A 13,772-nucleotide genomic window follows, 5' to 3' on the forward strand; every position below is an offset into this window, starting at 1 on the left:
GCAGCGAGGCTGTGCCCCTGGAGGCTTTCCTCCTATGGGGCCCGTTGCGGGTCTCTTCGTGGACCCTTCCTCGCACGGCGCCGAGTTTGCCTCCGAGTTTGCCTCCGAGTTGAGGGTTTGGTCAAAGGACTGTCGGGGCAATTGCGTCCCTGGCAGGCCGGGTAGATCAGACGCAGTCGGAGCGAGCTGTCTCCACTGTGTCCCCTCGGTGGGCAAGCAGGAAGAGACACAAAAGCATGTTTGCATTCAAACACGTCTCTTCCGGGGAACCCCCGTTCCCAGGCACGGCTCTCCCGTTCCCAGGCACGGCTCTCCCGTTCCCAGGCACGGCTCTCCCACTATTTTGGGGGGTGGCCGAGGCCCAGGCTAATTGCCCCGGTCCTTCTCTGGACCCTCGGACACTGAATGCCAACGGGGTGCTGGCAGCCAAGTCTCCGATCTCGGGGCAGGGATTTCAGGGCAGGGCACACGTTGACCCCCCCCCCTACTTTCAGCCAGCTAGGGTTCGTCGCGCGGTAACGGTACAATGGTAACGAGTTTTTCCTTGTGTCCGGTCCCCGCTGTGGGTTTTGACTCCTTCCTTAGGCCTAAAAAAAAAAAAGGTGTGTTTCAGGTAACGAGCTAGAAAAAAATAGGTAGGGTAGGTCAGATTTCTTTTTTTTTTTATTAATCTTTTTTTTTTTTTGCATTCAAACAATTTCGACAAGTTGAAATACAATTTGCTGAAAAAATATAATTAGCATGAATATATCTGGGAATACCCAAATATTAATTGAATTTATATTTTGAGATGATAAATCTTTCTATTGGTCAAAATTGCTCACATGGGCAACTGATATTAGTTACATTTGTAGTTTCAAATTAATGACACCACCAAGATATCAAGTATCATACTCAATGGAACTTGTTGATCTCAGAATTCAAAAACAGCCATTGAGGACAATTGTTGAGATCTAGTTCAACTGAGGCCAACTAAATAGAATGTGAAAAAAGACAAGTTTCAAAGATGTTCAAGTTTTATTCAAGTTTCCATGTTCAATGTTCATTTATTTATAGGGTCTCGTGCAGCATGGGAGATACCCTTCACTGGTGCATGCAGCTCATCTTTCCTTGATACAAAATGTATACCTGCTGCATTCTTCACGTCCGAACTGTAAACAAATATTAAATTGACCTACAACTTGCAAGTGTGTTGTTTTTAGGATATATAATTATGCTATTCTAATTTTTGACTCCCATGTGCGAAGCACAAAATGGGAGTCTTTGCAGTTACTGTGTCTGTATGTGTGTATGTGTGTGTGTATGTGTGTATGTGTGTCCGACTGTTCCACTGCTATCTCAAGAACCATACATCGGTTTTTGATGAAACTTGGTGCCTAGATGCTCTGGGCCAATGCGCAGATTTGATTAGGTTTTGGTAAAAATCCATGCTCGTTAATTACCTAATTTGCATGATAATTAGCTAATTTTTAGCTGTTCTATGACTGTTCCACTGATATCTAAAGAACCACTCATTGGATTTTGATGAAACTTGGTACATAGATGCTCTGAACATATGCGCAGATTTGATTAATTTTTGGTAAAAATCTGTGCATATTAATTACCTAATTTGCATGATAATTAGCTATTTTTTAGTGGTTCCATGACTGTTCCACTGATATCTAAACAACCACTCATTGGATTTTGATGAAACTTGGTACATAGATGCTCTGAACTAATGCTAGGTTTTGATTAGTTTTTGGTAATAATCCGTGGATACTAATTACCTAATTTGCATAATGATTAGTCAATTTTCGGTTTTTCCACTGATATCTCAAGTACTAATCATCACATTTCAATGAAACTTGGTACATAGATGTCATATGACACTGCACAGACCTGATAGTTTTTATAGTAATATCAGTACATATTAATTACCTAATTTGCATAATTAATTAATTTTCAGCATTTGATATAAGTAGTTAGCATTACATTTCAATGAAACTTGGTACTTACATACTCAAGGACTATGCAGAGATTGATTGTTTTCGATAAATATTTGTGCATATTAATCACCTAATTTGCATAATTAGTTAATTTTCAGCTTTTCCACGGGTATCTCAAGTACTAATCATCGCATTTCAATGAAACTTGGTACATAGATCCTTTAGGACTATGCAGAGACCTGATTAGTTTTAGGGTAAATAATTATGCATATTAATTACCTAATTTGCATAATTAATTTTCAACTTTTCTACTGATATCTAAAGTACTAATCATCACATTTCAATGAATCTAGAATTATGCAGACCCAATTAGTTTCTGGTAAATATTTGTGCATATTAATCACCTAATTTGCATAATTAACCAACTTTCACACTGATATCTCAGGTACTATACATCACATATCAATGAATGTACATGGATGCTGTAGGACAATAGACAGACCTGAATAATTGTGGGTTAAAATCTGTACATATTAATTACCTAATTTGCATAATTAACCAATTTTAAGCTTTCACACTGATATCTAAAGTACCGTAAAAACTCCAAAATTTCGACCGGTTTTAAATAATTGGTGTTAGAAATGTGACGTGTTTTTAGAGTCAAAATTAAGGTGCATTTTCGGACGGTCGAATTTTTCAGAATAGAAATCAGCAAATGAAAAAATGGGGATGATAGACAGTGTGCTTCATTAGTTTTTAAAAAATGCAATGTCCGTCAATTGACGTAAACTTCCTCATGTTTCACGGTAAAAGCAAAGGTCGTGGCCGAGTTGTAACTCAAAATCTAAACAAAGTCATCGATCAGTGAGTATTATGACAAGCAAAACAAAACATCAAGACGCGGAGAAGAGGTCAGCACAAAACTAATAGGTCAAAAGACAAAGCTGTCTCGCACTACCTAGGAAAACTTGCGATGTTCGAAGTATAGGTACCCATTGGACAAAAGATACATGGAAGTTTAGCAAACTATCTCCCCGACCCAGTGCAATGTATCCGGTTAGAATCAAAGCTCACGTGTCCCTTATTTGAGGGACCAAATTCTGCCGTAAATTCGCCCTTGGATAAATAAAATGGGATTTAAGAAAATAAAATGGGACTTTTAAGGTGTATTTTGGCGTCATTTTTCGGACATTTCAATCAATCCTGTCGGCTAAAATAGAGTCTAAGTTTTACCGTAGTCATTGACGTCTGTCTATTCAAGAGTACACGTGTATGATTTTTATCGTGACTAGCGTGAGCGGGTAAGCTTCCTTTCGAGAATGAGCTGTTATCACTATGAACAATGTTAAATTATTCTTCAGATGACCAGTTTATTTTTTAAAAACAACTAATTTTTTTATTTAAAAAAAATCATGCCGTTTTCGCATCAAAATCCAAGCCAAAATATCGTACTACAACATCAATCTCTTCCGCATTGCGTTCAATAACATTAACATATTTAAATAAGCTATGGTAATTTGAACACGTTGGCATCATCCAGCTTTTTGATTGGTTAATTAGCGATTTGACCTATTTGACCTAAGAGAACATGGCGGATATCCTACAGCATCAAACGTTTATACGAGACCGGAATCATTCGCTTACGATGAAACTAAGTTGACTTTTATTTGTATTTCATAACCATTCAACAAATTTATTTTGTGTACATTATTATAATCACTACTGAGTACAGTAATAATCAACAATTCAGAAACGCAGCATGCCGAGATTTTTGTGTTCGTTTTTATTTGAAACTTCGTTTATTTAGAATATATTTTCGTTACCAATAAAATAAAAATCTCTCAGTCAATCAGAAACCCGGATTCATGCCTTCGAGGAAGGTCCCGTTTGAACGCTCACATCGTTGTTTTTTTCGTTTGCGGGAAAACTAAAACTGGTCGCAATTTTCGAATAAGAATGAGTCGGCAATTTTTAGTAGAGTCGAAAATTTGGAGGTAAATAAAACACCGAAACCCGGCAAATAAATAGGCGTTCGAATTTTTAGAGGGGTCGAAATTTTGGAGTTTTCACGGTACTAATTATTCCATTTCAATGAAACTTAGTACAAAGATGCTCTAGGACAATGTACAAACCTAATTAGTTTGGGGTAAAAATCTGTTCATATTAATTCCCTAATAAGCATAATAATTCATAATTTTTTGGTTCTAATCACATTTCAATTAAACTTGGAGACATAGATTTTCTGTTACATTGCGCAGACCTCATTAGTTTTACACTCAAATCTTATTATATTAATTTTCTGATTTGCATAATTAGTTTTCAGCTAAGTAATTTCGAATTATATTTAATGTGTTTCCAATACTCTCAGCACATGGGAGTTCTTTCTAAGCTTTCTTTGATTTACAGTTGTATAAAATCAATTAAAAAAAGACTATTTATAACATTTATTGCTATAAAACACACCGTTTTTACATTAAAATAAAGTTTGCAAATATATGTAGGTACACATAAATACGTCAAATTCCCGGAATAACGAAGCCTACTTAATCTTATAATTGGACAAAATAATTTGTAGGCACTTTATATTAAAATATAATGGATTGTCAAATTCAGTTACAAATTAAAAGTAACTCATTTATATTTCCTGAATACAGGTAAAAAATAAATACCGAACGTTATTTATAAGAGCGCCATAGTTTATACACGTACTTTGAGGTTTTGATCAATGGTAGAGACTTTTTCTTACTCGAAGCAGACATCAGTACTTGGAATGGATTGTTCGTCTCTGGCGATGCGGGTTCTGTGCATTTATCAAGTCCCAAACACATCGTGCTGTCCGGCTCAGGGACACAAGTGAACTTTATGAATTTAGTCCCAAATAAATTGACAACGCTTGGCACGGGCGATTTGAACATCGAGTCCGTGTTTCCGATTTTTGTTCACGGCCCATGTTCGTTCTCTGCTAACGCAAACTCACAGAACGATTGTCCCGTACAAAAGTTTCAGTTGTTAGAGAAATAAACGACCTCGATGTCCGAACATTGTGCTTTAAACATACATTTTTTATCGCACAAACGACTGCCGCACTTGCACTGGAGGCGGCCATTTTGGAATCTAAAAATAGGTAAAATGGTGGCACGTGATGTGGTATGCGATCGCTGATTTGTTAAAAGACGTATCATCGACCACACATTTCCAAACACCATCGGAAGTCGGGACGAGACGAAACGCCATCATCAAATAGCAAGTTTTTTTTTTTGTTTTTTTTTAAATTTAAACTGTGTAATAAACTAAAATCTTTTATATGTTGAAAAAAAAAATTAGGATCAGGACGTATTTTTAGGTAGGGTCTGTGTTACCGGAAACACACCACTTTTTTATTTAGGCCTTACCGACCCACGGACGTCCCCAGAGGGAACCGACCCTGTCATGAGACGCACAGTCGAACACGCTCCCTCTCGCATATTAAAGTGAAAGAAGATGCAGTTCGCTCACGTCAGATACAGCCGGTACTCCAGGCGTTCCTTCAGAGTCAGCCATCTGTATGACTCGGTGAGCCACGCTTTTGGGGTGAGGCGGAGTATCATCGATCCCAGTGATACGATGTATATACCCCCACCCTTGACCCTAAAGCAACCACCTAAGGTTGCTTCAACGCTTATGGGATCACTGGCGTCGGGATCCAAAGCAACCCCGTCGGCAAGACTCTCCCTGTCCGCCTGAGTGCGGAGTGGGGCGCAGAGCATGCAAACGGTGTTGATGGGCAGCGTTGGTCAGCCGTGGAGGAGGTAATGCTTAAGGCCCCCAAGTGGTGATAAAATAAGGCAACACTTCCCACTGGACCAAACGCTACCCTGTCGGTGTGGTTTCGGGATCAGACCCCATAGCGTGGGATGAGACCAAAACGCCCCAACCGGATTCCAAGGCTCCTTCCCCAGACCCCGGTACCACGAATTTGGCAAACCGGGCAAAAGGGGATAGCCGCGTTCCATGGGTGTCCTTTCCAATTGAAGACGACCCATCTAGCCCTGAGGGCAGAGTTGCTTGAGCACATTATGCGTGACCAGCACTCGGGAGACCTTGGAGGCAGAACGCACCAGCCTCCTAGACCAGGCGACTTTTTTACTGGTGGGCCACCGCACATCTACATGCGACACCCCCTAGTGTCGCCTGGCTCTCTTGGCCAGGGCCACTACCGTGCTACGAGACGCGGCATTAGACGCACGTGTTTTCGCCGACAAGCTGAGCCGGGGTACGTCCCCGCCTCAGTGACGCAGACTGGACTTCCTCCACCCTCTTTGTTCAGGGAATGGTGGGTACAGTCTCAGAGCTTCGGAGTGCAATGAACTGGAGGGTTCAGTTTGAATCCGCTAGCCTGTTGGTCCTACCATGGGCAATCGGAGGGCACCCCAAGCACAGAAAACACAACTCCCTAGGGCGTTGTCCGCTAGCTGGAGTCAGCCAGGAGGCAAGCGCTTATACCCTTCCATGGGAGGGGAGGGTAGTGGTGTGCCCCCAGGGAGGTAAGAGCCAGGTGGTGGCTCCTCACCCTCCCTGGGCGAACGTCTACCCGGCAGCAGGGGAGGCATGTTTGACGCTCACCTCTGCAACCGGGGGGGACAGGCACGTGTTCGGTGAATGGCCAGGTCACAACTTAGTGACTACTTCAGGCCTTGGGGAACTCACCTCATGGGGGAAGGAAGCACACACCCCCCCTCGCAACTGCCGAACACGTGGCCACATATCCCTGTCAACACAGATTGCGCCGGTGTAGTCCGGTTTGGAGACAACGGGTGACCGATCCCTGGACCTTTCCAGGTGGTAACATCAGTTTACGGGATACCGCTGAAATCTCCTTTTCCCCCCGTCAGTGTCTCCCCTGTTGGGCACTGCCAGGGGACTCTCGCAAGGCGGAAGCAATCAGACAGGAAGTAGCAGTTTGCTGGGGAAAGACGCCATACACAGGGTATGTCAGCCGGAGCTAAGGCCATTTCTCAGTACTTATTCACTGTTACAAATGCTGTACCATTACTTTCACCATCCTACTACAGCCAGATCTGAAGGCCTTTGCCGCATTCTGGCCACGCTGTGTGGCGCGGATCGCGTGGACGGGTTTCATGTTCTCTGCACGTAATAAGCTCGGTTATTAAGCATCCTTTTTTGGGGATGCCTGGTGGCCGAGGGGAAGACGTGTAGTGGCGTGAAGCTAGGCGATTAGGTGCCGTACGCGAGCGCCGGTTCGAGTCACGCACGCAGTACGTGTTTACTATAATTAGACATAGTCTTTACCTTGCCGTTTATTCGGTGTTATTTGCTTACTTTACTTCCTATGTCGACAGCAACTATGGGCTTCTACCCAAATGGGTTCGTAGTACCAATCTACAAATGGCAGGCGTCCAGTTTTGGACGTAGGCAGACTGAATCAGTACGTGCTCCTCGATCGGTTCCACATGGAGACACCATTCAGGGTTCTTCTCTCCATCCACTGTTTTGACTGGCTAGCCCCGTTAGACTTAAGCGGGGCCTACCTGCACGTACCGATGCACCCAGCGAGTTGCCATCTCCTTGGAATCGCCCAGCTGGGCCAAGTATTCGAATCTCGGGTGCCTCCCCATTCGGGTTAGCACAGCGCCCTACGTGTTCACCAGAGTGATGAAACAGGTAGTGCTGCTGCTTCACCAGATGTCTTTACACCTCAATCCGTACCCAGACTTCCGGTTACCAACAACCCGGGCAAGGGGTAATAGCCAAACGTGTCAGGCTAACACGGGATTTACTTCACCAGTTGGGCTCATTGGTAAATCGACAAGTCCCACCTCGACCCAACGCGCAGTTGGTGTCCCTGGGCATGGAGGTTTGACACAGAGGTATGCTTGGCTTAGCTATTTCAAGCATATTGCTTGGCGCTAGGCAGCCTAGCCGAATGCCTAGTCAGCGTTCCTTCTGTGTCCCTCCGCGAACTAACACGGATCATCAAAATGATGACCTCGGTTCAAAGGGTCGTTCCCCAGGCCGCACTACGCAGCCGCCCGGTATAACGCTTGTTATAGCGCCAAGCTCTCCTATGGGAACTAGATAGGCGGGTTTCGATCGCGGACCAAGTGAAGGAAGCCCTGCCCTGGTGGTCGTCACTGGCCATCCTCGGACAGGGGAGCCCCTTGGGCCCGCTCGCCGCAGGTATGACTCTGGTAACAGATACCTCCCCCTAGGGTTGGGGAGCGCATCTATTGGGCCAATAAGCCCAAGGATATGGCCCCCGCATTAGTTTCGGGACTACCATATCAACCAGCTCGAACTGAGAGCAGTGTACTTAGCACTACCACACTTTCTACCCGTAGTTCGAGACCACAGAGTCCTGCTCCGCACAGGCAACGCAGCGGTGGTCTCCTTCAAGGAGGGGGGGACGCGTTCCCCATCGTTGTCAGTCCTAGCGGAGCAAAATACAATGTGGAGCTAACCGCACACCACCTTCCAGGGGTGAGGAACAGTCTGGCGACGCCCTTTCAGGGTGGCTCCGTCTCCAGAACACGGAGTAGCTGATACCCCAGTGGGTAGCCTCTAGGCTGTTTCGGCCGTGCGACGGTCCAAGGTTGGACCGTTTTGCCGCACCCCGGAACGCCAAGCTCCCAACGTACGTAACACTCCTGCTGACTCCAGGAGCTTGGGCCAGGGTCACTTTGCTAGCCCCGTGGACCCACTTAGTTGTGTACGCCTTTCCTCCCTTCCCGCTAGTTCACCGGGCACCGGAGAAAAGCTTCGACAGGTGCACACCCGCATATTATCATGGGTTGCACCCAATTGGCCAAGCAAGGCCTAGTTTCCACTTCTGTTGGGAAGGCTAGTCGAAGCGCCAGCAGTGCTTCCGGACTTACCGGACCTGCCGTCCCAACCAGACGGCGCACAACCAACGAGCCCAGCAGGTATCACTTACACGCATGGAGGCTCTCAGTAGACCCGCACATATGAAAGCCTTATCTGAGCGGGCTGCCAACGTCCTGGCCAGGGCGAACAGGGATTCCACCTACGCGGCCTATATTTCTAGGCTGCAAGCATACACTGATTGGTGTAGCGGAAGGGAGATTGATCCATACCATCCCTCTATTGGCTAGGTAGCAGGCTCCTTCGTCCACCTGTTTGATGAAGTGGGTTTGTTCTACGCAGCGAGCATTGGCTACAGGTCGGTCTTGTCCCCCACCACTCAGAACGTACGGGAACAAGACTAGCCGATTGTCCTATTTTTAGGAGACTATTTACTGCTTTCCAGACGCCAAGACCCCATACAAGGGAGCCGCCCAACTGGGACTCGTCGGCTGTGTTGTCTGCTCTAAGCAGACTGCCTTTTGAGCCTCTCCAATCAGCACCACTCAATTTTTTGATGTGGAAAATAGTCTTCCTACTGGCCCTCGCCTCAGGCAGGCACCGGTCAAAGCTAGGCACGCACTATCCTTTGCGGACAGTTGTGCCGCTTTTATGGGCGATCAAGTTGTACTAAGACACGAATCGGGTTCTCGCCAAGAACCAAATCCCAGGACACGATCCTCAACCGATCGTCATCCCCCGGCGGGCAAATATTGTCAGTCCGGAGGATCAGGAGGAATTGCTTCTCTGCCCGGTCCGAGCGCTGAGTTGCTACGAGAACCGTACCAGGTTTTCCAGACGGGGAACCAAACACATGTTTTTGTGTTACGGCCCTGGCAAGCAGGATAAGCCGGTTTCCCCTACTTCCATCCCCAGGTGGATTACTGCGACTGTACTGGAGGTCTATAATACACTATCCTCCTCAACACAGACCTTGCAGAGACACCAAGTACAAGAACATGAGGTCCGTGCGATTGCTAACTCACTAGCGCTAGCGTCAGGTGCCCCCCTCAAACACATTCTGAGGGCAGGCTTCTGGAGAACGCAGAACGTCTTCATCAACTACTACCTTGGAGACACCCAATCTATTGAGCAGGGTCTCTTCAGGTTAGGCCCCGTCGTAGCGGGTCAGGCCTTGTTTTCTGACCCAGCCCGAACGAGTGCAGGGGCCTCTGTGCATAGGCGATAAGTCAGTCTCTGCATTTTTGCGGGCAGATTGTCTGTTCCACTAGCACTTCCTGGAAGCTCCCAGGTTTCGCTTCTGTCGACCTACGCCCTCATGCGAACTGTTTCGGTCCTACTTCAAGCTTATCACCCGCTGAGTTCGGCTTGGATCTAGCTTTCTCGGGCACACCGAACCCTGTCACCACAGCAGCATTGGCTTCTTGCTTCTGGGACAGCACAGGCAAGGTAAGACACCACCCTTCTTGGGTCTTAACTTAGGTTTTTGGGTTTGTTTTTCATCCCGGACTGGGGGAAAGTTTTTCATCATTCTCCTTTTTTTTCTGTTTGCTCGGAAAAACCCGCCACCTATCGGTGTCTGACTCTGCCTACAGTTCAAAATAGTCATTTTGACTGACCGGAGTCTATGGTGGGTAATTGAACGTAGTGAATTTAGACGAGGGTTCTCTGAACCCGCCTATTCACATAGTTCATACCCACCATAGATTCTGGGTCCCTCCCCCCAACCTCCCCACTCCTTCCGTCGCGTTGGTTTAAGTCCTCGAGGCGAAGAGAAAGGAACCAGAGTGAAGGACGGCTACCTGTGGCGCTGCCAGGTGGCCTCGGTCACGTGGGTTCGTGACGTAAGGGGTAAAAGAATCTTGAGGTCATGAGGCTTCCCCTAACCTGGATTCTATCTCTCCGTCACCGGCAGAATCGCTGATTAATGCCTACAGTTCAAAATAGTCATTTTGACTGACCGGAGTCTATGGTGGGTATGAACTATGTGAATAGGCGGGTTCGGAGAACCCTCGCCTAATTTCCGAAGAATTGCGTCAGTACAACACAGCATTCTGATTAGCTAATAACCAACTTGACCCATTAGGTCAAAAAACGCTGCTGTAGGTCAAATCAGCAATTGCGTCATGGCGGATTTCATCGAGAGTTTGCGTATGATCCAACAACTTCGTCAGTGGAAATAATGACAATTTTGACTTTGACTGTGTTCCAACAGACTCAAATGTTTTTAATTCCGTAAATTATGGTGGTACGTAATTAATATTGTAATAAAATGTGCGTATTTTTTGTGATCATTTCTGTTTCTTCATTGTGAAAATCAATGACGACGCAACTAATTTAGTAATTTGATTTTCCCTCAAAGACGTAATATGTCACTTGATGAATCAAAATTTTCATTTGCACTTGTTTTCGAGGGGGGTGCTCGGGTAAGCACCCACCCCTACAAAATCGTGATTTTCTGAGTTGAGGCCCCTGGGCGCTAACGCGGTCGAGTACGCTGTTCATTATACATCATGTCATAGGTGTACAGATATATAGCATCAGCTTCTGGATCCATATCTCTGACATGTTTATGTTTGAACTATATTACTATAAACAAAATTATTTATCTTAAGTTTGATAATTAACGGGAACTTTTATTCTCCCTTTTGCAAGGAAAAGATTTACCAGGGTTTGTTGAATATCTAAAGTGGCAAGTTTGTAATGGTTGCACAATGTTTTTCTATTGAACAACTGGGGAAACTATTCTTTGTTATAACATGGCTTGTTAACCAGTCTTTCAGATCTTTAAGTTCAACTGCATTTTGTGTGACCAATATTTTCTACAGATGATCTGGCAATTCGTGGCTTTATTGGACATTTGGAGGAAGGTGCATTTTTACCACATACTCATAAAATATATCTTTGGACACATCATCATTTCCATCTAGAGTGGAATGGTAATCGGGTATGTAACATTTCAGCCACTCATATCATATAAATCCCTGATTTTCTGTTGAGCTGGAATTATTCCTTTGAAGCTGTTCTAAGAGCCTCCTCCACCTCGCAACATATTTTCAGGATGTCTTCAAACAAACATCAGAAATGTCTTGGGGGGGGGGGGGTAAAAATGTCAAAATTTGTATATTTGTCACTAGTTTTTACTGGTGAAAATATTTCTCCATATCTCAATATTTTGTTTGATGACATGAGATGAACAAATCATGAATTGTTTATAAATCCCAATATTGTTAAAACATTTCAAAAAATTACATTTATTTTAATCAGTTTGCAGTGTGATAATAGTTTTCCATATGCATGTATTATAGAAGTGATATACTCAGTATTGCACTGTTTTACTAGGTCATATCAGCTAATGTTACTACAAGAGATCTTCAGCCTACTAGTCTAGATGATGTGGAAGCTCCTCTTACAGTCACATTTACATACCGTGTAACATGGAAAGAATCCAATGTACAATACAAGGATAGAGAAAAGCTTATCAGAGACAGCAATTTTTTCCCCAGAACATTGGAGGTAAGTGTTATTGTTGTATTTTGTCTGGAACTCTGGAGGTAAGTGTCATTGTTGTATTTTGTCTGGAACTCTGGATGTAAGTGTCATTGTTGTATTTTGTCTAGAACTCTGGATGTAAGTGTCATTGTTGTATTTTGTCTAGAACTCTGGATGTAAGTGTCATTGTTGTATTTTGTCTAGAACTCTGGATGTAAGTGTCATTGTTGTATTTTGTCTAGAACTCTGGATGTAAGTGTCATTGTTGTATTTTGTCTAAAACTCTGGATGTAAGTGTTATTGTTGTATTTTGTCTAGAACTCTGGATGTAAGTGTCATTGTTGTATTTTGTCAAAAACTCTGGATGTAAGTGTTATTGTTGTATTTTGTCTAAAACTCTGGATGTAAGTGTCATTGTTGTATTTTGTCTAAAACTCTGGATGTAAGTGTCATTGTTGTATTTTGTCTAAAACTCTGGATGTAAGTGTCATTCTTGTATTTTGTCTAGAACTCTGGATGTAAGTGTCATTGTTGTATTTTGTCTAAAACTCTGGATGTAAGTGTCATTGTTGTATTTTGTCTAAAACTCTGGATGTAAGTGTCATTGTTGTATTTTGTCTAAAACTCTGGATGTAAGTGTCATTCTTGTATTTTGTCTAGAACTCTGGATGTAAGTGTCATTGTTGTATTTTGTCTAAAACTCTGGATGTAAGTGTCATTGTTGTATTTTGTCTAAAACTCTGGATGTAAGTGTTATTGTTGTATTTTGTCAAAAACTCTGGATGTAAGTGTTATTGTTGTATTTTGTCAAAAACTCTGGATGTAAGTGTCATTGTTGTATTTTGTCTGGAACTCTGGATGTAAGTGTCATTGTTGTATTTTGTCTAGAACTCTGGATGTAAGTGTCATTGTTGTATTTTGTCTAGAACTCTGGATGTAAGTGTTATTGTTGTATTTTGTCTAGAACTCTGGATGTAAGTTTCATACATAATATTCAATTTTTCAGATTCATTGGCTGTCAATTATCAACTCAATGGTACTTGTATTTTTGCTTATTGGGTTTGTTGTCATCATTCTGGTAAGTAATATTATCATTTGCAGTGGAATAAGATTGCTATTATCTCTGTCACTAATATTCAAATTCATTTGTTGCTTAACTTTCATTGCCAAGGTTACTAGAATTGAGTGTTGTATTTCTCTAGATGAGAGTTTTGAAAAATGATTTTGCACGATACAACATGGATGATGAAGAAAGTGAAGAGCTTGACTCTGATGACAATGGATGGAAAATTATTCATACAGATGTATTTCGATTTCCTCCACAACGTAGTTTACTGTGTGCTATCTTAGGTGAGTAAACTCTATAACAGAAGTTGTATATCTATCATACTATTTGTTATTTATTAGTACAAATGTCAGCAGGCAATGTGTTTCACATAAAGATAGTGGTAGACAACAGTTTTTGGATGTGATTACTTCAGTAACTGTTATCCTAACTTTGGGATATTTTATTTTATTTTTACGTTAACCACATAT

The 13,772-nt window shown here is 43.3% G+C and overlaps 1 protein-coding gene across 1 annotated transcript in view; it reads left to right on the forward strand.

Annotated features, from left to right (window-relative positions):
• LOC102805880 (transmembrane 9 superfamily member 1-like) overlaps positions 1-13,772 on the forward strand; it is a 70,145-nt gene that overhangs the window by 20,954 nt on the left and 35,419 nt on the right. The window contains exons 5-8 of the mRNA XM_085508175.1: positions 11,573-11,691; positions 12,087-12,260; positions 13,243-13,314; positions 13,439-13,586. Coding sequence (XP_085364301.1) covers positions 11,573-11,691; positions 12,087-12,260; positions 13,243-13,314; positions 13,439-13,586 — 513 coding nt within the window. The remainder of the gene's footprint in view (positions 1-11,572; positions 11,692-12,086; positions 12,261-13,242; positions 13,315-13,438; positions 13,587-13,772) is intronic.

The sequence above is a fragment of the Saccoglossus kowalevskii genome, chromosome 14 (genome assembly GCF_978046115.1).
Source record: "Saccoglossus kowalevskii chromosome 14, keSacKowa6.1, whole genome shotgun sequence".
NCBI classification, from domain to species: domain Eukaryota; kingdom Metazoa; phylum Hemichordata; class Enteropneusta; family Harrimaniidae; genus Saccoglossus; species Saccoglossus kowalevskii.